General features: G+C 43.9%; 2 protein-coding genes across 2 annotated transcripts; one reads left to right on the top strand and one right to left on the bottom strand.

The window, feature by feature from the left end:
- Positions 1 to 12: 12 nt before the first annotated feature.
- On the bottom strand, positions 13 to 10,012 carry COA5 (cytochrome c oxidase assembly factor 5). Its single transcript, XM_079940592.1, has 3 exons — positions 9,786 to 10,012; positions 3,288 to 3,371; positions 13 to 1,117 (listed from the first exon to the last, which is right to left on the bottom strand). Exons 1-3 carry the CDS (start codon positions 9,882 to 9,884, stop codon positions 1,076 to 1,078), a joined length of 225 nt encoding a protein of 74 aa, XP_079796718.1. The 5' UTR covers positions 9,885 to 10,012; the 3' UTR covers positions 13 to 1,075.
- A 43-nt stretch (positions 10,013 to 10,055) lies between these two features.
- UNC50 (unc-50 inner nuclear membrane RNA binding protein) lies at positions 10,056 to 24,679 on the top strand. Its single transcript, XM_079940591.1, has 6 exons — positions 10,056 to 10,195; positions 11,261 to 11,544; positions 12,261 to 12,381; positions 16,003 to 16,142; positions 16,231 to 16,332; positions 18,257 to 24,679. Exons 2-6 carry the CDS (start codon positions 11,265 to 11,267, stop codon positions 18,391 to 18,393), a joined length of 780 nt encoding a protein of 259 aa, XP_079796717.1. The 5' UTR covers positions 10,056 to 10,195; positions 11,261 to 11,264; the 3' UTR covers positions 18,394 to 24,679.
- The last annotated feature ends 40 nt before the right edge of the window (positions 24,680 to 24,719 follow it).

Below are 24,719 nucleotides of genomic sequence, written 5' to 3'. Positions count from 1 at the left end.
ATACTGAAAAAAAAAAAAAACTGGAAACTTGGATTCACATCTGGCTCTACTGTATTATGTGATTGGAATAAAATTACATGATTCTAAACTTTTACAAGCATTTCATGGTTTTCAGTCTTGCCTTCTATAGTCAATACCTACTGGCTCTGAATCCTTCTTTCCTTTTAGGATAAAGCCCAGCATTCATTCAATGAGATTCTGACATGAGTTACCAAATACAGTGCATAAGACCCAGGCCTGGCCAAGATCATGGGGTCCCATCCCTTTTTCCACAGGGACTACAGGTCTAATTCAGGGGCAGGTGTTCCACAGAAGAGTCCTTTTGTAGGGTCTGATTAATGGACCCTAGAAAAGGAGGTTATCTCTCTTCTTTTTGGGTCACAGACCTTAAGGATGTGTGCTTTTGATGGCCTCATTCCCATTATGTAGAAAGGGCCAGCCTAAAAACGAGGTCAGGAGACAGAGAAAAACAGTCAAGAGATGGAGGCAAGGAGCCCTGGCAGCATAATCCCAGGCCTTGTATCCAGCTATGCCTAATGAGTGATATTCATGTTTTGAGGTTGTTACTTCAGTGATTCAGTGCAAGGGAAGCATTTCTTCTCCAAGGAATCAAACACAATTTATTTTAGAACTAAATAGTACAGACTGAATAAAAGAAAGTTTTATCCTAAACTTTCAAGATAGACATTTTCTCACCAGGCACCATGTTGATTTTAACAGTCCTGTTAGTGGCCTTCACAATATTCACGAAGGATGTACAAACTGTGTCATTTGGTTGAGAAGTCAAGTTTGAAAATAATCTTTCCATTCTCTGTGCTTCAGAACAATTCTTAAAACACATCTAGTATGTTCTTAGCTCATAACTATTCAATTAAATTTTTCTTCTAAAAATAACTTAGAGCAAGAGAAGCATTTACTTCATACATACTCATCCATTTTCTTCAGTGTTCCATGGAGGAAGAAACTGCTCCAACCGAACAGATGTAACAAAAAGTATGTTTCTTATTTTGGCTTCTCTGTTTTAATGACAGAGAAAATCCTTTGTTGTTTTCATCTTGGTTTCAACATAGTAGTATCAATATCCTTTTCTTCCCCTGAATCTTGATCTGGCATCCAACTGAAAATAAATATACAATTAAATAATATTCTGGACACCATAATTAAACACAGATTTGGTAACAGGTGTCACTATATGAGAGAAGTAAACCAGTTTCCAGCACACTCAAAAAGGCAATGGTCACAGCTCCCAAGGGGGGGGAAAAAAAGATGGCGTTAAAAACGAAAGTTCCATTTAAGGTCACAATAAGGATTTTCTTCTTGAGTCCAAATTTCATTTATCTTTTTCTCTGAAGTACACTCAATGTATGTTGTTCTTCAAACAAACTTGACTTTCTAATTAGGTTTTGTTTGGGTTAATATTCAAGTGTTTTTTAAATCTTTAAATAGTAACTGAAAAGAGGAAAGAGCCTTGAACAATGTTACTGACACTTTAGTATTAAAAGTCCTTAAATTACTACTCATAGGTCAATTCTATGTTCTTTCACTTAAGCCTCACAGTGCAGCCACTTCTTAAGGGTGGTGTGGTAGTGTGAAGGGTCCTAGTCAGTAGAGAAGGCAAAATTGCATAGACAGTCAATACCACTCCCTAGAAATTCCATAGGAAGGAATTATTTTAGAGTTAAACCCTATTAATGAGGACAACACAGCCAGTGTGAGACAGACTGCTATTTCTTCATCTGAGCACTAGATAAAGTAGCTAAGAACCACATTTTCAAAAAATAAATAAATAATCTTCAAACATGGGAATCATGATCAGGATGATGAGAAGCTTATATTAAGAGGGAACAGCCCATTCAAACTCACCATCTCACCTTCACTCTGGGTCGTACACTCACTGTTTGAAATATCAAGCAAAATTACCAGCACAATTTAAATTATTTTGTTTCAGGTTTTTGCCAAGAGTGCATAAGTTACAACAGTTAAGTGTGAGGCAACTCCACTATGCTGGAGGACTAACAGTGAGTCACAGTCTTAAGGGCTGCAAGAATCTCTAAGTCTGTTAAAAAGTTCCCTATACTGCTCTTTCTGGAGTCCAAAAGTATGAGTGAAGCTCTGCCTTGTACTGATATTTGAAATGGTCAGAAGCATGTTTACTTTTTATTCAAGATGGTTACAAATTTCTGCAGAAGGTAGATAAATTGTGGGAAATTTTTACATGTTCTGATTTCTTAAAGTTCTTTGGAGATCAAAGACTGATGTTCAGGCCACGAATTACAGGGAGTTTATTACAAATTCAATCATTACGATTAAAAAGGACAACTCATCACCTCTTACAGTAACTGTTCTTTATAACTTCTCAATTATTTAAACATGATCTGACATTCTTGGAAGATCTAAAGGCTTGCATCTTACATGGGTAACAAAACTATGTGAGAGAAGGCAAGAAAATCCTCTTTTCTTACATTAAATGACGGGAAAATATGGCAAAGAACTGTGTCACTTGAGAAAAGAAAGAGAGCATGGCTAAATTTAATCTAACTTTACACCTCCCAGGATCTGGTTAGTTAGCAAACATGCTCAAGTTCTTGTCTGGCCTCCCAGACCATAATATCCTGTACTCTCTGCTTCTCCTATCAACAAAAGGGAAGGGATCTGAGTGCTGTCCCTCAACAAACAAAAGCAGGTTAGCAAGTCCAAGTTACTGCTGTCTTTAGAGGGATGTCCATTTTTCTGATTTCGTATTTTCTTTTCACAAAGAGAAGGCTCCTGGTTTCTATTCCAAAGATCTTTGTAGATATTTGGAATCAAAGAACACTAGAGTAGAAACCATGAGATTTGTAATGTCCTCTTAGGCTGTCTTTCCACAATCCCTCACTCTACAAATTCAAACACAGACACCAACATCTTCTCCTAATCACACCAACGTGTAAGGCACAGTGCACGCACCACAGACCCCACATTATGGGTCTGTGTGTAGCTGCCAAATGACCCACATACACAGTGACCAACCTCAACTGTGCCCCATCTACACCTGCCAAGACTGAACTCTCTCTCTTTCAAAACTCCATGAAGTTTAGCTGCTGTGGTTAGCAGAACAGCAATAACGGAACAATCAGCTGTGGGTGTGCATGAATGCCACCTCACGTTAATTCACTGGGGAAGAAAAAATACATCCTTTTTTCCAAGTGATATCACTGCAACCTATTTATAATTACTAAGTCACTCACATATTTAACTCCACAGAGCTAATTTCTATCATAAGCTTTTAAAAATCGTTAGCTACTTACCACTGATCTTTTACACTCAAAAAATGAGTATTTCAAAGCTTTGCAGTTTCCTTCCTTCAGACACTGCCGAGGGGATTTTCCTTCCTATGACACATAAAACAATATAAATACCTGAAAAATTTTCTCACAAAGTACAAAATAACTGTCCTTCTGGAAATAGTTCTTTTTTAAAAAGTTAAGGAAAAGCAGAAAACAATAATATAAGAAATAATTCATAATTCATTTTGACTGTTGGTACTTAAGAAAAAAAGGATAGAATGAAAAAATATGTAAAATAATTTTGGGGCACTTTAAGGGTGCCCTTGAATTTTTGAAAACGCTGGTTTCCATGGGATACTTTTCTTTAAAATGTTTATATAAAAATCTAGAAACTGTTATCTTCACCTCCTCATGTGTAAGAAAGGGAAAGAGTAAAGGTGAAAGTAGTAACAGGGTTTCTTCAGGGTTTTTAAAACTTTCACACTCAAGAAGTCCTAAAGACAGAGAAGAAAGTAGTGTGTGTGACACAGAGAGAGAGAGGGAGAGAGGGAGGGAGAGAGAGAGAGGGAGGGAGTGGGGGGAGGGGGGAGAGAGAGGGAGGGAGAGAGAGGGAGGGAGGGAGAAGGAGGGAGAGAGAGGGTGGAAGGGGGAAGAGAGAGAGAGGGAGGGATGGGGAGAGAGGGGGAGGGGGAGGGAGGGAGAAAGAGGGGGAGGAAAGGGGGAGAGAGAGGGAGAGAGAGAGGGAGAGAGAGGGGGAGAGAGAGGGAGAGAGAGGGAGGAAGGGGGGAGGGGGAGAGAGGGAGGGAGAGAGAGAGAGGGAGGGAGTGAGGGAGAAGGAGGGACTGAGGGAGGGAGGGGGAGAGGGAAGGAGAGATGGAAAGAGGAAGGGGGAGAGAGGGAGGGAGAGAGAGAAAGTGGGGAGAGGGAGGGAGAGAGAGAGGGAGGAAGGGGGAAGAGAGAGAGAGGGAGGAAGGGGGGAGAGAGAGGGAGGGACAGAGGGAGGGAGAGATAGAGAGGGAAGGAGGGATAGGGAGGGAGAGAGAAAAAGGGAAGGGGGGAGAGAGGGAGGGAGGGAGAAGGAGAGAGAGAGGGGAGGAATGGGAGAGAGGGAGAGAGAGAGGGAGGGAGGGAGAGAGAGGGAGGGAGTGAGGGAGAAGGAGGGAGTGAGGGAGGGAGGGGAGAGGGAGGGAGAGATGGAAAGAGGAAGGGGGAGAGAGGGAGGGAGAGAGAGTGGGGAGAGGGAGGGAGAGAGAGAGGGAGGAAGGGGGAAGAGAGAGAGGGAGGAAGGGGGGAGAGAGGGAAGGAGGGGGAGGGAGGGAGAAAGAGAGGGAGAGGAAAGGGGGAGAGAGAGAGGGAGAGAGAGGGAGAGAGAGAGGGAGGAAGGGAGAGAGAGAGGGAGGAAGGGAGAGAGAGGGAGGGAGGGAGGGAGGGAGAGATAGAGAGGGAAGGAGGGATAGGGAGGGAGAGAGAAAAAGGGAAGGGGGGAGAGAGAGAGAGGGAGAAAGGGGGGAGAGAAAGAGTGGGGAGAGAGGGAGGGAGGGAGAAGGAGAGAGAGAGGGAGGGAGGGAGGGAGGGTGTGCACATGAGCGATCAGGAATGCTGTAGTGCTGAATGGGAGGGTTTGTTCTGGAAGGTAGTATCAAGTGGCTTTAAAGTCTCCAATTACAATATCGTTTTAATGCAAGCAAGTTTATCTCCAACACATCTCTGTGTTTTCCCACCCCCTACTGCCACAGTCAAGCTCTCTATTCTGAGAAGCTCACTGAGTAAGAATTTGAAGAGGAGAGTGAGATTTTAACAGAATTTATATATACTTGGAAGGGAAGATCTGCCTGGGCCCAGTGTGAAATTAACTGGTCTTTAAGCAGTGAAAGCTCATAAGAGCTTAAGAAAAATGGATTAAACCATTCCCTTTCTGCCATCAAGACAGGACAGTGCTACAAGAACACATTCACAAGGGAAGTGCTTATTTCTGACTCTTAACAAGTAAGACTAATTTAAAAATCACACTTGACAAAGTAACTGCAAAACTAGATTAAGAGCTAAAATTTAGTAGTATTTTAGTAGGTAAACATGGGATAGAAATGACTTCATTATCATATCTTCATTATCTTAAAATATTTTGAACAAATTTACTGCCATAAATTGAACACAAAGGCACTTAAATATATTGGACACAAAAGCATCTACAGAAAGTATATTTCACAACTCAAAGAAGCAAGATTAAAATTTAACCACTGCAAACTTTCTTTTTGAACCCCCTATCCTACTAATTTATCTAGTAACTAAACACTCACAAGGACTAATTTATTTTAAAATAAATTCAGAACTGTCCTACATCAGTTTAGCAGGAGGTTAAAAAGTAAATACAAGATATTCCTGTCTACACAGAGCTTCAAACAGCAGGTAGGAAAAGGTATACACATGCTAATGTTCACTGGCAGTGTGAGCAAGTCACAAAGTGGGGGAGGTAATGGGGAGGGGGGAGGGAAAGGTGCTGAGGGGGTTCCCCTTTCCCAGCACTGTAAATGCATAAAACAACATCTGGAAAAGGGAGACTGAACTTGAATTTTCTGAATCACCTGAGGTTTAACGACATTAAACTAACTTGCAATTCACAAGGGAAAAAAATCAAAACCTTACATTTTATTACTGTTAAAGAAATAATAAATAAATCATATACTGCTCATAAACTTTACCTTTATGCAGTGCTTCACGATATAAAGGAAGATCGTGAAATCTTCCAACTCGAAGTGAATTCCAATGCAAAATGAATCAAGCAATTTTGTCTGAGAGTAAAAATGACCCTGTTCCATGTTAACTTTAAACGCTCAAACAGCCCCAATTAGGTGCCCTAAAGTCTGAACAGCTTTAGTGCTGGTTCTCAACATTTCAGAAAGATGTTAATGAGGTCGGCTAGAGTACTACTTAAGTAGAAAGCTCTGGAGTAACTTAAATTTCACCTGCTCTTCATTATCAAGGATTTCCCCTCAAGCAGATTTTGATACCCCGACTCCACCACTGCAATCACTCTCCAAAACCTTTATTTTGCAAGTTGCAGTCACACTCCTAGTTTTTACTGTGAAAAAAGCTACAAGGTACCATATCTATGGCATTCCTGATCCCCAGGAATCCTGGTCACATTCCAGACTTTATGTCTGTTGGACCCTAGATTTGAATTGTCATCTACATCAGTGAATCTCAAAAGTGAACCAGAACAGAGTAGCAAGCTTCTCTGCACTATAATATTCCTCCCTCAAACTCTGTAATGAGGTTGCCCACATGAACAACATAGAGATAAAAGACTATAACTATACAAAAGACTGGGGCTTCCCTGGTGGCGCAGTGGTTGAGAGTCCGTCTGCTGATGCAGGGGACACAGGTTCGTGCCCCGGTCTGGGAAGATCCCACATGCCGCGGAGCGGCTGGGCCCGTGAGCCATGGCCGCTAAGCCTGCGCGTCCGGAACCTGTGCTCCGCAACGGGAGAGGCCACAACAGTGAGAGGTCCACGTACCTCAAAAATATAAATAAATAAATAACAAGGGGACTATAATTTCAAAAAAAAAAGACTGTAATTTATAAACTGATGCTTCCCCAAACCGTATCTGAGATGCCATCTTTTTCACAAGCTTTCAACCCATACTGCCAACTGCCTACCGGGAAGATCCATCTAGATACTACACTTAAGAGAGAAATATTACTTCATCTTCCTCCACCTCCACCCCTAATGGCAGATTGCTAATTGCCCCCTTAATATTCACTCTTCCTTTTGAGTGGGGCATATGGCTGAGCTAGATTTCCCAGCCACCTTGCAGCTGGGTATGGTCATGTGACTAAGTTCTAGCCAATGGAATATGCAGGGAACTGAAATGTAAAACTTCTGGGTTGGTCTGTAATGGAAAGTGGCTTGCCCCACTTTCCTCCCCCATGTTACTAGGCCTGATGATGTGGAAGCAAGGCAGTCTTGGACCAGGAGTGGGAGAGTAACATCCTAACTCCCATCACAGCACCTGACACCACCAATCAACAGTGCTTAGGTCCATGGAAGACAGGATCAGACTAGACCCTACTTATAGGCAAACAAGAAAGAGAATTCTCTCTTTTAAGCCACTGTTATTCTGGGTCTCTGTAATATTCGTCTGAACCTATAACCCAACTAAGACACTCCCAAGCTTATTTGCCTTCTGAGGTCAAGACTGGTGATTCCCAAACATGGCTGTATCCAAGAATCAACCTGAGACACTTTTAATTTACAAGGGAGATGGGGAGAGCAGTGGAATCTGTACTTTTAAGCTCTCCACCTCCATCTCCAGGTGATTCTGATGAAAAGTCAGCAGGTCTGGAAGCTGTTAATAGACACAAGGGAGATAACTTGTAATTGAGTTCCTTGGGCACAGTTTCAACTCCTAGGAGTCAGAATCCTAAGAAGTTTATCCAAGAGATGCCTTTTGAATCTGCTTTTTCCTTGTTTCTCTCCTTGTTTCTCTCTCTCAGCCCCACCAGAGTTTACATCCTTTTCACCATTACCCTGAGCTTCTCTGAGCCCCTACAGTTCCTTGGCTATCTCTCAGTGCAGCCCCAGAACTAAGTATTTTATGTTTAATTCCTCCCTAAAGTAAAGTCTAGCAGCTTTGCAGGTGGGTTAAAGATTGGCAAGGAGAGACTATAGCATCATCTGCCAAAAGATCAGATTAATTTCTTTATTCAAGGAGCTGAGGAATCAAAAACCTTATCATAAATGAGGTGGCCATACACAGCAGGCATATACCTCAGCAGAACTCCCCTTGGTCTTGAGTTCCTAGTGGGGAGGGGTGGGCTAGAGCTGCCAGTGACACCATCCGAGAAGGTAGGATATCCGCCTGGATTTGCATAACTCAATGTTTTGCCTCAGTATTGCCATTTTATAGTCCAGTTGAAGTGACCATTCAGGATGAATTTAACTCAATCTGTCAATGCACTTCTATTTAAGAGACTCTTTATCTGAAAACACCACGTTTTCCTAGTTGACCAAATTCAGCAACAAAAAGGCCACATGCTCAGTGGGGGAAAGCAACATCCGTACAATGTGTCCGGGTCATTACGTCTGCCTACACCTTCCGAGCTTCCCAGAGATCCAATTTCTACAGTGTGTCCCATTCATCTGTATGTCCCCTCAATCAGACCTGGCACTCAAATGTTTGCTAAATCAATCAATCACTGCAAAAAACCAATTTGGTGTTCTCCTTGCCACCAGTATTCTCTTCCACTTCCAGAGTTTCTTTCCTCAGTCCTACTCTGTGCCGGAGCTGCTCACTGTGACACCCGTCACCCATGGCAACCGTCCTCTCAAACCTTCCGGCACATTCCCCGTCCTCCAGCCCAGCAGGGCACCAGCTTCTCGTGGGCCTGCCACATCTCCATGATTCTGCACGTGTTCTTTTCAGATTCCCCCCACAAACACTACAGCCTCCACTCCTTTCCTTGATAAACTACTACTCATCCTTTAAGACTCAGAGCAAATGTTACCTCCTCCTGTGAGAAGTTTCCAAATTCTCAAGCAAAATCAGTTGCTCTCCACTGGGTGCCCGAGGCATTTTGCTCCTCTACTCATAAAACAAGTATTTACTCAATGCTTACACAGCCCTTGCCAAAAACAGTGAACCAAATGTAAAACATGAATCAGCAGAAACACCAATATAGCCTCATGGTTGATGTCCATTTTCGCGTAGTTGTCTTTTCTTTGAAATAAAGGCAACTTCCTGAAATTACATCTCCGAATGCAAAAATAATTGCACCCAACGGATTGCCCTCTCATCAGGCCTTGGTGAGCGGAAAAGGTACTTGTGCTTTGGTTGGGTTCAAGGCCAGAACCCAGGTTCCCCAGTCGACTTTGAACCTCTGCATTCACACTGGCTCCTGAGAAGACCTGGGGCTGTAGTGAGGGAAAAACAGGAGAGCAATAGCTCCCATCACAGCACGTAAAACCACAAGATCCACGGTAGGGGGAGCAAGATACAAAGTGGTGAAAATAAAGAGCTGCCTCATTTACAACTTACGCAGGAATGCACAGAACTCAACTCAGCAACACGTTCAAACCAACACAGGGTAGGCAGAGAATCTATTCAGCCACCACTGAACACAGAAAGGAGAATTTACTAGGCAATAGTGTGCCAGGTTCATGTAATTACCTCCTAATTTACTGATTCTTATTTTCTAGGGCTCAAGAAACCTTTCTTATTCTCCTTTATGCCTCCAGAACCTAGCAGAGTGGCAACACTCCGTGTTTCTCGACCCGAAATAGTTTAACCTTTACAAAAACCCAACGGGGCGGCACCGTTCTCTCCAATTTCACACCACCTGGGAAGTGAGGCTCTGACAGTGGATGCGCCCAAATTCATTAAGTTGGAGCTGCGTTCGACACCGAGGACGGCGAACTCCGAGGCACTTCTCTTGACTATCGCCGCGGCCGGCCGAGAGCCCTCCACCGGCCCCGCCTCCCCGCTTCGGGCGTAGGTCACCCGAGCGCCCGGCCGCGCTACCTGGAGCACGCAGTCCGACTGCAGCAGGCACGCGCCGAGGTCCTCCTTCAAGCCCGCGCACGCGCCGCCCTCCGGCTTGTCCTCGTAATAGCGGGGCATGACTGTGCCTTCCGCCAGCTGCTATCCAAACCCGCTCCACTCCGCGACGGCCCCGACTTGACTGAACGCCAGCGACGCCGCGGCGGGCGGAGCCGGAAGCCGCAGGCACCACTTCCGGCGGGCGCGGGGCGGACCTCGGAGCCCGGGAGGCCGAGCGCGCGGCGGAAGTGAGTCACGTGACGCGCCGCGCCGCGCCCCCAGCGCCAACGACGTTGTTGGGAGGGAAGTTGGCCCCGCGGCAGCTGGGCTCGGCAGCTGTGCGGCGGTGGCGGGTCAGTTTGGAGCCGGTGGAGGCCGCCGCGGGGCTCCAGGTGAGGCCTGCCGACCGCCCTGTCTGCGCGCGACTCGGGCTCACCCGGGGGCCGTTTCCAACGGCAACTCGCGGCCCCACGTCACCCGGCCCTGGAGTGACCGCGCCCGGGTTCGGGTGCTCGGCCTGCGGCGGGGCTGCCAGACACATTCAGTGGGGCTGGTTACAGTTGAATTTCAGATACCAGCGAAGAATGTTTTCGTATGCGTATGTCCCACGCAGTGTTTCGAACCTGCTGATATTAAAAATTACTCTTGTATCTGAGATTCAGTTCTAACTGGACGTCCTGTGTTTTTATGCAAAATCTGGCCGCCCTACCCGAGGCCCCGGGCCGGCGGGGAGCCGTAGGGCCCGGGAAGCGCCGCCGGCGTCCCGGAGGAGGCCTGGGGAGTGGAGCCAGACACTGGGCTGCCGGGGCGGGGTGTGGGGGCCGGACGGTGACCGGCGCTCCCCTGGCTTCAGACTGGTTGGACCGGAACTCCCACGCTGTCGTTCCGCTGCTGAACTAGTCAGGAAGTAAAACACTGCATTTGAGTTCTGCTTTGTTTTTGCATAACATAGTCATGAACGAGTTGCTTGCTGGTCATGCGCTGGTGGACCTGTGAGATAGGCCATTTATTTTACCTCGTCGGGAACATCGTTTCAGTTTGGCTTCAGCAAAGGCTTTCTCTTAAAGTCTTGATGGTCGAGAGCCCACATGACAGGTGGAGTTTTGAGCCAGACTGCCTGAGTGCACATTTTGGCTCCACCAGTATCACTGCTCCTGCCGGGGAGTGGGGGGAAAGGAGGAAGCTGAGGCTTGAGGGAAGTGAAGTGTGGGGAAAACGTGGACCCTATGAAAGTGTTATTATGAAGGTTCAGAAGGCCGTGGGGTAGCCCTTGCCTGAAGTGCAGTGATCATTTCTGCAGCCTCAGAACCAACTCCATTCGCTTTTGAGCCCTGCCTCTACGCAGGGATTGGAGCCGACATGTAAGGTGACTTCTCTCATAACTCACAAGAGGGGTGCTAGTAGCTGACAGTTTCTTCGATGACTTGGAATCGAATTTTTTTTCTTCGTCCATCTAGGAAGATGTTACCGAGTACTTCAGTGAATTCCCCAGTGCAGGGGAACGGGGTATTGAGTTCCAGGGATGCGGCCAGACACACAGCTGGAGCAAAACGCTACAAATACCTGAGGAGGCTTTTTCGTTTCCGGCAGATGGACTTTGAGTTTGCTGCCTGGCAGATGCTCTACCTGTTCACTTCCCCACAGAGAGTTTATAGAAACTTTCATTACCGGAAGCAGACAAAGGATCAGTGGGCCAGAGATGACCCTGCTTTCTTGGTCCTGTTAAGTCTCTGGCTCTGTGGTAAGTGTCTGTCTGCAGGAGAGTTGAAGAATAAATGAGCGTTTCAGGTTGGGCTTGTCATTTGGAGAATCTTTTGTTATCAGCATGTTGTGGGTCACAATTTGGGGATCTCTGCAGCTGTTTTCTTCCTCTCTGAAGCCTCAGAAATCTCCTCACAGGGAAGAAGGTGGTATTCTTCCTGATTTTAAAAGTCCCAAGCAGGTGCCAGAGTCAACTGTTTCCTCAGAACTTTCAAAAGCAGAGGACAGAGTCACTCCATGTCTTTTAACTACCATGACAAATAAATTGATACCCAAATGCAAACTTACTGTGAAAAAGGACTCCCGAGGTTGGAAATTGCATTTCACCATCAGGCCAATCCAGAATGAGAGTTCTGAAAGTACCAATGTGAACTTGAGAAACTGCTTTTAGTTCAATAGGGCAGTGAAAGGGTCTGAGCCGTCTTTAGGGTGTGAGTGCTGCTGTGTTCTGAATGCTGGGGCTACCCTGGTGAACCACAGACGGATGGGGGCCTCCTCAGTAAACTTCAGATATCTCAGTGGTAGTTCTGTGTTCCAAGGTGGTCTGCATTTCTTAATCAATTACATTTAACACACCTTTGGGGTTTACATACCTGTCTCCCACACTAGAGTGGGCATCTGAAAGGCAGAGACCATGCCCTGTACCCCTAGAATCTAGCAGAGTGCCTGAATACATCTTGTAAATCTTTCTTTCAGTGTCCACTATAGGATTTGGCTTTGTGCTGGACATGGGATTTTTTGAGACGATAAAGCTGCTCCTTTGGGTTGTATTCATAGACTGTGTAGGCGTCGGCCTTCTCATATCAACCTTAATGTGGTAAGTACGGTTAACTTTGGTTCTTCAGATGCTGTGGTAGAGCCTCCATTTGCTTGCTTCAGAGAGTAGCTGATGGAAATTGAAACAAGATAGATGAACTGAAAGCATCGATTTTGGCTGCCAGGATTAATATACCTTGTCCTCCTGTGTTGGTACCTACATCAGAAAATACTCTAAGGGGATGGTCTGCTGTGTCAAAGCACAGCAAATAAGTGAATTGAAGTAATGATTGTGTCGTATTAACAAAAATTTTGATTTTGCAAAAATATTATGCAGTTAGCCAATTCTGCTTAAGCTGTCTGGATGACGGCGCAGTATTCTGCCTTTGCCAGTGGGTCACTTCTAGAGTTATAAGATGTAGAGGGTTATATTATGGAATCTTACTTTGCATCTTTGACATGAAATGAAGTACACCTGAAAAAGGATTGTTTTGGTTAAAATTTTGGTGTCTTTCTTCTGAGCCACACACATGGGTTTTATTGACTGGGTTCTCAGTCTGACTTTGTCTGGGTTTGCTGTACCAACAGTAGTATACTGAGCATAAATCTGGTGTTTGGTTTTTCAGCCTTCTCCCTGATCAGTGCTCCTGTGGGGCTGGCGGAAGGGGTGGATGTGTGGGTGAGCTCAGCAGGGGGCCGGTGGTGGTGGTGGTCGTATGTCAGAGAAAACACTGGAACCTGAGTCACAGAGAGACCTGGGTTCAAATGCCAGCTCAGCCATTTACTGTGTACTTCTTAGCTCCAGTCTTCTCTTTTGGAAGATGGAGTTGATTATCTATTTATGAGGTATTTGAAAAGATTGTGGTATGAAAAGCACTTGGCATATAGTCTGTGCTCAATAAATGGTAGCTGTTAACATTTTAAGCAAGATTCTGAGACGCTAACCTCTGATGATACCAACCTGTTATTTTGCTTTGTAATTTATGACTAGTCCAGTACAGGTCTTGTATCTGCTAGGTAGTTGGAAAATGCAATGCATCATTAACCTAAGATTCTAAAATCTGGCCTAAAAAGAATACTGCTAACCAACGTAAGTCATATTCATTATCAAGATATCCAAGGGAAACATGCTAGGTGAAAAAATTTCAATAAATAAGGCTTTCAAACAAATAGTTTGTAGCCGGCCTTCTGCCTTGAATGCACGCGATTCTGCAATCTGGAGGGTCGCAGAAGCCGGGAGTTTAGTACCTTCAGTGTGAGTCTGTATCATAGTTTGAGTTCATTGGAGAAGGACTGAGTATATTTTTGAGAACCTACATTGTGCTGTGAATCGTGTGAAGAACCAGAAATAGAACTCATGCGTGACTCCAGTCACGCCAGGGGTGCCACAGAAGCCAGCATGAGGAGGCATTTGGGCAGATGCAGTAGCTGATGCCTGGCACCAAGTGTGAAGGCAGAGGTGTGGAACAGCATGCCAGGTATGGGAGCACAGGGGGCACTGCATGGCTGCGGAGGAGATGGGAGTAGAGAAGTTGGCCCTAAATGCAATTTAGAGAAAAGAACTGGACTTCAGCTCGTAGGCTGCATGTGGGAGTAGGAGGGAGGGGGAGCGGTGGGGAGCTTGGAGGCTTTGAAGTCAGAAATGCAATCCGGTTCACACTTCAGGAAAGATCCTCTCTATGGCAGTGGAGACGGAGGAGCTGGAGAGAGTGGCTAGGCTGGATACAGTCGTGGGGTCTGCACTGGAGCAGAGGAGGCCCGGGCTGCTGCGGTGTCACAGAAGTAGATGAGGGGAGGGAAGAGCAGGACCCGGGGCCTCTGGGATGGCCTGGGAGTTTGGGGCTCAGCAGTCAGTGGCCAGTGCAAGTGAAGCATTCCATGTTGGACATGTTGAGTTCAGGAGGCTTGTTGATAGTGAAGTGAAGGTTCATTGACCCCTGGGGTAGGTGACTAGGAAGCTGCAACAGTCTGGCCGAGATGAAGACATGACTGGCATTATTAATACGGAGGTGGGAGAGGAGCACGACAGCTGTCTCTGAGCTCTCTCAGAAGGCGTGTCCATGTTCTAGAGGTGAGACTCGGAAGGAGGCCGGAAGCCTGGAAAGCAGCCATTCAGGGGCTAAGCAGAGAGGTAGGGGCAGTAGCAGGACCCCAGCGTGGGCACTTGAGTAGTGGGCTAGATGCTTATTCCATTCATTTTAATGGCACAGGTTCTCAGCTCGAATGGAAGGTGTCCTGGTGAGCTCGTTTGCTCGATCAGAGCACTGTTGTCTTGCTGCTTTCAGGTAGCTGAGTACAGGACTGCTTTATTAGTACTGTAACACCTTCTCCCTCTTGTTTCTTTCTTTTTTCTATTTTTATTTCCACTAGACGTAGCATTTTCTTAACGGTATCCTCAAAATGAAATCACATGTGGAAGAGTCCATTGAATTTCCACAGCTGTGTTTATAATACAATGATCTTTATTGTTCTTTTCCTTTGACAATCTGTCTTTCTGTTACCTGGATGTCTGTCTTCTCGTTCGTTCGTCATTTAACGGAACGATTAGGCCACGCTGTGGAACAGAGACACCAGCTGAGTGATTGTTCCTGTGGCTGGAGACACCGTTGGCCCCTCTCTCCTTACTGGTTCCTCCTGACTCCCTGACCTTTCCACGGGGGAGACCCAGGTCCTAGGCCTTGGACCTGTTCTCTGTGTTCACTCTTTGGGTGATCGCATTTGGGTTCGTGGCTTTTAATATCATCTACACACTGATGAGGTTATATCCGCAGTTTGGACCTCTCCTGTAAACTCTAGACCTTCTCTACCTCTTACTCCAGGCTGACAGGCATCCCCACCTCGCACCTCAGTCTTCCGTTTGTTTAAGGCCAGAATCTCTCAGTCGTCCTTGACTGATCTTTTTTTTTTGTACCCTAGCACTCAAGTCTAGCACTAGTCTACCTAGTGCATCTAGTCCTATCGGCTCTGCCTTCCAGCGGTAATATATCCCCATGTCAGCACCTCCGCTGCTGCCACCCTGTTCATCTCCTGCTCGCAGCAGCCTCCCATCTGCCTCTCTGCTTCCACTCTTGTCCCCAGAGTCTGTTCTCAGACCGGCAGCCAGAGGAACCCTGTCAGTACAGTAAGTCGGACGTTCTTAGAACTCCACAGTGACTTCTTATTCCACCAAGAGTAAAAGCCCAAAGGTCTGACAGTGGCCACAGGCTCTGTAAGGTCCGGCTCCCGTTTGTTTTCGGATTCCATTTCCTGTGTATCTGCTCACTTGTCCCAGGCACTCTGTGCCCCTCCCCCATTCCTCAAGCCTGCGGGGCCCTCTGCCACCTCCCTGTACCCCCCCCCACCTCTGTGCTTGGACTCCCCTCTGCCTGGAATGCTCTGCCCCGGGGGATTCCCATCACTGCCCTTGGGACTTTACCCAGATGTCGCTCTCTCATGACCATCATCATATGTAACATTTCAACTTTGTATTCTCTGTCTTTCTGTACTGCTGTTTTTCTCTATGGGACCATCTGACAGCTATTTGTATTGTTGTCAGACTACTCCCCCGAGATTGAAGGCAGAAATTTGTTTTGTTTACCGCTGTATCTCCAAATGTCTGGAATAAAGCTTGGGACATAGAAGGTAGTTGGTAAATATTCATAATTAATTTTATTGTACTATGAAATGAATGTTAACTTTTCAGGTTTATCTCTAACAAGTATTTAGTGAAACGGCAGAGCAGAGACTATGATGTGGAGTGGGGCTATGCCTTCGATGTGCATCTGAACGCTTTTTACCCTCTCCTCGTCATTCTGCATTTTATCCAGCTTTTTTTCATCAACCGTAAGTAGCAGTTACTTCTCAACATATTATCAAAAAGTCTTCATTGTACCCACTGAAAAGAGATTCATTGTATGTGTCTCTTCCGCAGATGTCATCCTAACGGACACATTTATTGGATATTTAGTTGGAAATACCTTATGGTTGGTTGCAGTTGGCTACTACATCTACGTAACTTTCCTAGGATACAGTGGTAAGTAATTGCGTTTTTTGGTTGATTGACAACACAACAGGGAGGGGAAAAGTTGCAACAGTAATACAGTTAGCTTACTTTCATGGAGCTCTTACAGGCACTGTCCCAGGTGTTTTAGGAATTCTCCCATTTAATCTTTACAGATACATGGTACAGCTTTACTTGTCCCCATTTTTCAAATGAGGAAACAGGCACAGAGAGATTAAGTAACTTACCCATGGTCACACAGCTAGCAGGTGGCATAGCTGGTATATAACAAATTTTATAATTTCAAGGAACCATGTTAAACCATATTGATGCTGTCCAAGTTACTGGCAGGAAACCCACTCAGTTTCCTCTTCCTTTTCTCCGAGGCTTTTGGGTTCTGGGTTACCGGCAGTCAGAGTGAGGAAAGGGTTGGGTCCAAGGTGTGAGCATGTTTAAAACCTTTGCCTCATTTTCTGTTTTATGATTGTGGGCTGGGGGAGCTTTGAAATACTCTTTATTTTGTAAATATCTGTGTTTAAAATAGATGAACCCTGCTCACAATTCATATACTGTACCCCAGCCACAGTACACAAAGTTCACCCGTCACAGGGAGATCGTGGGGCTCAGGAGCAGGGGAGCGCCCAGGGGTGCAGAGGTGGTTATGCGTCAACGGCAGCAGTGCCTGCTCAGCAGTCTGGGCCTAAGGCCAGGTGCCAGGCCACCTGCTGGAGTGGGGAAGCTTAGGGATGAGAGGTTCTGTAGATAATCACAGAAGATCGGGCCCAGCTTCTGCTGAGCTCAGGACGTTTGTGAATTCATCGTTACATCGTGCTGTTGATTCATTTTTCATAGTATCAATGAGAACCATATTGACATTATTCTTCATGTATGTTAAGAAACAATCACTACTAAATAGAGTTAGATTAAATCTAGAGACCTTACTTATGATTTGTTAGCATTATATTCTTAGCCCTTCCTTTCTTGTCACTCTAGATGATCAGGCTCTTACTGTAAATACAAGCCACTTGTACTCACATGTGACTGGCTCCAATGGTGAGAGCTTCCCACGCTTGTCCCCTTGGCTTTGCCAGGAACCACTGAAACGCCCCTGCCACCCACATTGTAATACCTTGTTTGGGGCATTGGGAGTCCTTTCTCTAGTTCAGGGGAAATGTTTGTGACATGTTATGTTTAGGCTTCTAATGAATTTTCACGCTTTGAGAAAGTTTTAAAATGTCATTGGCACACTGCCACATTATGGTTTCTCAAAGTGGATTTTGCATCACTCTCCTGGTAACTCCCTATGATTTAGAAGATTCCTTGAGCACAGCTCAGTTTCAGTTTGAGGACTACTTGTATGAGAAATATTTAGGTTAGAATGCATGGGGTAGGGACCCACTAACCAAGCCATGAGCAAGAAACAAACACGGATATCTGAGGGTGGATTTTATATGTGAGAGTTTCAGTTCTTTCCTAAAGTCTGGGATACTAGTTGAGATCTCACCTTCTCAAAGTGGACGTGTAATGCTTTCCCCCGCTGGGAAGTCGCAGACAGCTGAGAGTTGGGTTTTTTCCTATAACATCCTCCATCGCTGTTGGTACGTTAGGATGGGAGGCTTCTGAAGCATCACAGGTTTAAATTCACCACCGCGTCCATTAATATTGGCGATGTTTGACCCTCCTAACCTCAGGCCTGGATTTGCTTCTCATTCAGCCTCTGTGCTGAGAAACCTCTGCTCGGTTTCTTCACAGCCATGAATGAGAAGGAAATAACACAGAGTAGTAGTAATATTGCTCTGGCTGCAATACAGCATCGTCAGTAAGATGCTTCAGTAAGATTCACAGTATGTGTTGCCTGCTCGGCCCGTCGTGCTGTGGGGGAAGCCGTCTTCCAGAACGCTCATTTACTAGTCCTTTACTTTTCCCACCAACGCATGTGGGTTTGCTTCTTTTCCAGCACTGCCGTTTCTGAAAAACACAGTGATTCTTCTTTACCCGTTTGCACCTCTCATCCTGCTCTATGGACTGTCACTAGCGCTGGGCTGGAACTTCACCCACACACTGTGCTCCTTCTACAAGTACAGAGTGAAGTGAAACAGGGAGCCTCTTACATCTTAGGTGCGTCAACAGTATTGGTGAGGTGGTGATTTCTTGTGAAACTTGTAAATAAACTATCATTGTAGATATCTTAAAGGTGTAAAGTTTGCAAATTTGAAGAAATATATATGCTAACACCGTTATCTAGTACATTCCTTAAAACTAATTAAATGTACATTTCTATAATAAATATTTTTTAAACTAAAGCATGTATTTTATTCTGCACAGAGAATATATGCAAAGTACTAAGGGCATGCGGAAAAGAGCAAGGTAAAACTTTTTAATATGAATTATTTTTGAAAGTATCCATTTGGAGAATATGGTAATAATGTTTCCCCTTCTCCCCTCCCCCACTGTTACTGACAAGGTACAAAGTCCAGCCCCATTTCTAATGGCTGCATTTTAAACTTTTATATAAGTCACAGGATCCTAGTGTAACCTTCAAAAGCCTCTACTTGTAATTCAAATAGGAATCACTGTACTACAGGCTCCAAATATCATTAACAGCCATTGTTCATGCAAAAAAAAAAAAAAAAAAATTACCCAACAAACAAAATACAGTAGATCGAAGAGGTCCCCGGAGGCTACTCTTACTCTAGAGACTGTATAGTAGCATACTCAGGGTCTGCGTGAACACCTGCATGACACTGATAATCACAGTCTTAACACCAGTCTGCTTTTCTTTTTTAAAAGACTTTCCAAAACCACATATCAAATCCACGCCTGTTTTCTAACTGAAAACAGTACCAGTAAACTATTATTATATCAGTGTTAAGCAAAACTAATAATAAAAAAAGCTTGGTACCCATGAAGTTTTTACCTGTTTATTTATATTAGGAGTCTTGAATTCAACATGGCTTTTTAAACTTCTTTATCTCAAATACACATGAACGGTTGTGGCACAGAGAAACAGTGATGAAAGGCACAGTCAACAGGACCAGTTATCAGGTTTTCAGTTATAGCAGCAAATTTGAAAATAAATAATCTGCCTTTAAAAATCCAACAGGTACCTAAAATATTACTACAGAGATTACCCATTCAACCAATGGAGACACTGTAAGGAAAATATGTACAATACATTTACGGAGAAAAAACATCTAGTTCAACCTGGTAAAGCAGTTCCTCAGGCAGATTCTCCCAGGAGTGCTTCCAGAAACACCCCAATTACAAAGACAGCCTTTCCAAACAAAGTTTGTTCTCAAGGAGAAATGCTTCAGTTTTTCATTCCATAAATGAAACAGTTGTTACAGTTTAATCAGCTGATTTCTAAATCTGTCTTAGAAAATGTGACTGTCTACACTGAAATGAAAGTATCAACTGTGCTGGCAGTGCATCTTACAGTACTGTCGATATCCACCATTTTTAAGGCTCAGAGACTGTGTCTTCAAAAGGTATTTTCACCCAATTTCAGCCAACACTGAGTATTTCAAATAAATAATGGAATGCTAATCAAACTAAAATACCAAACCTTTGATTCCAGGGCAGTTTGCTAATTACTAACACCATGAAGCCACTAGGAGCAAGTGACATATTAAACAGCTTCCCTAGTGTCCAAGAGTACTGAATGTTCCCCACAACACACAATCCTTAGTTTAGAACAATTTTAGCACCACTCTTCCTAACATTTTTCTGCACAAAGTGTTTCCCATTCAACATTCAGTTCACGTTTTTGAACGACATCTAAATTCTCAACTCACACATAACCGGAGTGCCAGCTCTTTCTTGTTTGTTCCTCTGGAAATGCTCTAGCCAGTGCCCAAACAGGTGAAGCACATGTTTCAGGTAAGAAGAGAAGAGTTTCTATATAAGCATTGATGATATGGGTATATATATGTATATATATAACAAATCTTTTGTTGTTGTTTTTTAGTAATACTGTAGTAGTGGTCTCTTCAGCACTGTAGGTTCACATGCATTGAAGAAAAGTAAGCATGTTAGTTATCATGGCATATTATCTGTTAAGATTAATAATTTACAACTATCAGACTAAATTTCATACACTATAAACACTGCTACATAGCTTTGAAAAGTTTCCTTTTCTTTAAAGAGATCAGATGTCAAAGTTCTCTTAGGACCTCAGATATGATTATGACTCAAATTTCTGACCTTTCGATAATGTTAGCCTCTCATTTTCTTTCTTTTAGCTCAACTTTTCTTACATCAAGGCTATAGCAATATAGTAAAAGAAGCACAAAAAGTAATGGACAAACCAAAATTAAACTTCATTAGCAATTAATGGCTTGGAAGCAGAGAAGCGTTTTGAAAAGTATTCCCTAAGTACAAAAATTTGGTCAGCACGTATAGGATTTGATCTGTGCTTAGACTATAAATTTTGGTTTAAAAAAAAAAAAAGTCCTTCAATACAGAGTAGATTATTTGGTCTCTACATAAAAGCATAAATATTTTTTTTCTCTTAATGTCTTACTTAAAATATCACTGTTCCTCATTCTTCAATAACTGACAGGCTCAGAGCAGCCTAAATCAACATAAAGTGACACCTATTCCAGGAAAAAGATTCCTTACTCACTGGATCCTGCTCCTGCAATCTCATGCTAGCGGTTCCTTCATGAAACGCTACAAAGGTGCTGCAAGTTTTTGCCAACAACCTGCCAAAGAGGATTAACTGAGGTCTCTGGGAGAGAATCCCAGATGAGGCCTGTGTATATGATCTGCTAGTGCAAGACTTTATTCATAAGTTTATCAAGAAATACCCAACATACCAGAGGGGATCAAGTAGGAAGCCTTCTCCGCTTCACCTCTTTTAAAATCGTATTCATTTTCTATTGCTGCATAAAATCACGGCAAATTTAAAAGCGTAAAACAACACCCATTTATTATCTCACAGCTCTGTAGGCCAGAAGTCCAGGCAGGCAGGACTGAGCTCTCTGCTTAGAGATTCACATGGCTGGAATCCGGTGTTGGCGGGGCTGAGCTCTTAGCTGCTGGAGGAGAGTCCACCTGCACACTCCTTCCGGCTGGTGGCTGAGTTCAGTTCCTGTGGCTGCAGGACTGCAGTTTCCATTCTCTTGGCTGTCAGCTGGGGCCTCTCAGCTTAAGACCATCTGCATCCCTTCTCATGCGGCCACCTCCATCTTAAACCAGCCATGGTGCCACAAGTCCTGCTTTGAATCTGACTTCTGCTGACAGCCTGAGAAAACTCTGCTTTTAAAGCGCTCGCCTGATTAGATTAGCTGTCCCCAGATAATCTCCTTTTTTGCTGTACAACGTAATTATGGATCATACTCACAGGTTCCACACATACTCAAAGGGTTAGGATATACAAAGTCATTGGGCAGGGGGGTCATCCATGGAATTCTGGCTGCTACAAACATTCACTGCTATTAATTAGAGCAATCTCTCCAAACATGCTGTTTCCATATAACCACACTTGTCTTTGAGGACAGCACTGTTGGAAGACAACTTTTTTCATTATTATGACATATTTAAAAAGAAGCCTCCATAGCGTTGTTGAAGTTTTCAAAATAACATCTTCTAATTATTTACTAATGCAATTGACTTAAAAAGCTTGTTCAAAGACATCTCCAGCAGCCGAATTAACCTTCACGCACATGTCTATAGGCTGTGTGCTAAATCCATGTGCGTTCACACTTCCCAAAGCTTGTCAATCACACGAGTTTTTGGAACCTCATCCTCAAGTTGTCACTCGTTTTGGACTACATAGTAGGGACAGTGAATGCTGTAAAGAACGCAGGAGACTTAAAGAACTTAGAAACTGGATCTTAGAATCCTGGAATTAGGTCCTCAACCTTCTCTTCTCACCCGAAATACTCATCATCATTTGCACTACGATATATTCTGCATGTCTGCTTTTAGCCTCATGATGGGAATTCATTATTCTGGATTCTAAAATGTTCATATTAGCACTCTTGACACACTGCTGTGCTACAGAATTTTCTGTGATGATGGAGATGTTCTATATCTGTGCTGTTTAACCCAGTGGCCACTAGCCATAGGGAGCTAGTGTGACTGAGAAGCTGAATGTTTTATTAATTTAAACTTAAATAGCCACCCTGTGTCCAGTAGCTACTGTGGAGGACAGTGCAGCTCCAGAGACATCATGCCATATACATATGTAAAAATAAAATTAGTCCCGCCATTTGTACTTTTCCCCACTCACTCTGGGTAAAAGTGGTTCAGTGTCCACTCAAGGTCAAGTATGTACCTTCTCTCGTTCCAGGTCCCCTCATCTTCTGTCCCAATACTTTAGTCCCTAACATGACTCTTAAGGGCAACCACTATAATCGCTTGCTTGAGGCAAGGCTGGGTGCTTCTAATTGTCTAGTGGCAACTGGGGGAAAGGAGAGCGCAGCTAACACGAGGGTCCGTGAGCACCTGTGCAGCAGAGGAAGCTAGGAAGCATGACTTACAGGCTTGCCTGCAGGAGCTTGACATTTGGCCAGAGTGATTACGTGTATGTGCACACACACTCGCCACAAGCAAAGTAGACAGCTGAGTGTGTGTGTGAGTGTGTGGCAAGGACAGTAGGTAAAGAGAGTTAAGAAGAAGAGGAGTGTGGGCTGGAACAGTTGGTCCCCTTCCCCAGACGCTGCCTGGGCACCTGCCACGTGTCAGGCACTGTTCTGGGCTCAACGAGGCACTGGTAACAAATCCATGGGGAGGAAGGAGTGCACAGGAGAGTCCTTGAAAGATGGATAAGATTTGGCTGAAAGTCTTCTCAGGAACAGGAGGGATGAGCTAAGCCTGGGAGGGGAGACTGAGCACAAAAACAGGACAAAGCTGGCTGGGTAAGTAAGGCTCAGTCTCAAGACTGAGACACCCAATGGCCAGGAGCTGCAATTACTGTCACCTCCCTAGACTCAGAGCGTGGCCTTTCTTCCTCAAATCAGAGTTAGCTACTTGGGAAGCAGGGAAACAAGGGGATTCCTCCAGATTTTTACCTCCTGATACTTATTTGTTACAGCAGTAATTTAGTATGTGAAGCTGGTGCCACAATTTTGTAATGAAAGGTTTATGCTTTTGCAGTGACATTTCCCTGTTAGGCGCTGGGCCAAGGAGATTTGGGAAGGAAATAAAACGTAAATTAAAGAAAATAAAAAGTAAAATTTAAAAACCTCAATAAAAATTTTTAACTGGACTCGGACATAAAGAAATCATTGTTGGCAACATGTAACTTTTTAATCAAGAGACGTAACTAAGAATTATTCAAATACGGAGTAATGGAAATAATTGTACCCTATCAGTGTTTCCCAACCTTTTTCACTGCATAACCCTGCACAGAAAACAAGGCTGTCTGGAAGCTGTTTGTTCAGCCTTCTGGGTAACCAGGTGACGCTCCTCCAGGCTAAAGGCAACCAGCTAGAACCTCCAGCTGCCAGAGGCCTCAGCCACTGGCTACTCTGAAAGCTCAAGAGATTCAAGCTCTGCACACCTGTAACTGCCTGCAACCCACCTGCGGACACCAGGCTGGTTGCGAACTGATGTTGATAATTCATAATTTTGTAAAAGTAAAAGACTTTTGTAAAGATCACCGATTGCTAAGGCTGATAATATTTTTGTTTATAGTAGTGATATCATGTGGAATTTGCATGTTTAAGAGCAATAAATACTCTTCAGATGTGAATTTACTTACAAGTTCATAATGCAATAGAATAATTTTGGAAAAACATACAACTGTTACAATACCTTTCACCAAAAAGCCAACATTACAATTTTGTTTTTCTTTAAAATTAAACCAATTATGACTCATACAATAGCATTACCTAGAAAACATTTTGTCAGAACTCACGGAGTGCAGATATAAAAGCATCACGGAAAGAGAAAAGGCCTCTAATTCATGGATTAAAGACAAAGATTAAAAGAGAAGAGTTTGTCATTTTACATATCAAAGGAAATGTAATGACTTCAGTCTATGATAATTTGGGTTGAATGCATCACCCCTGCACATTAAAATTTATCAGACTGATTTTTTGTGACTACACACCATACACAGTATAGTAAAATAACCCTCAAAAAGGACATTGGTCTTTAAAATCTTGGCTTTAAGGAATGACAAATGCCTTTGAAAATATTTTGTTCAGAATCACTGTGATTATAAAAGTACTTCAGTTAGGAAATCAATCTAGAATCATTCTTAAATGGCAGTGCATTTGAAAAATGGCATTAACTTGTAACGTTTGCATTTCCAAAGAAAAATATAGAAAGAACTTAAAAAAGCAAGGTAACTGGTTTTCAAAAAAAGTATTGATTCAAAAATTTACTGCACAAAAATATGTACTTCTTAAGTGTTTCTAATAAATTAACTCCGTAGCATTTTATGTATATTTGTGTGTGTGTGTGTGTAT

The sequence above is a fragment of the Stenella coeruleoalba genome, assembly GCF_951394435.1.
Source record: "Stenella coeruleoalba genome assembly, chromosome: 13".
In the NCBI taxonomy this organism is placed as follows: domain Eukaryota; kingdom Metazoa; phylum Chordata; class Mammalia; order Artiodactyla; family Delphinidae; genus Stenella; species Stenella coeruleoalba.
This window is presented reverse-complemented; position numbering and strand designations above follow the sequence as displayed.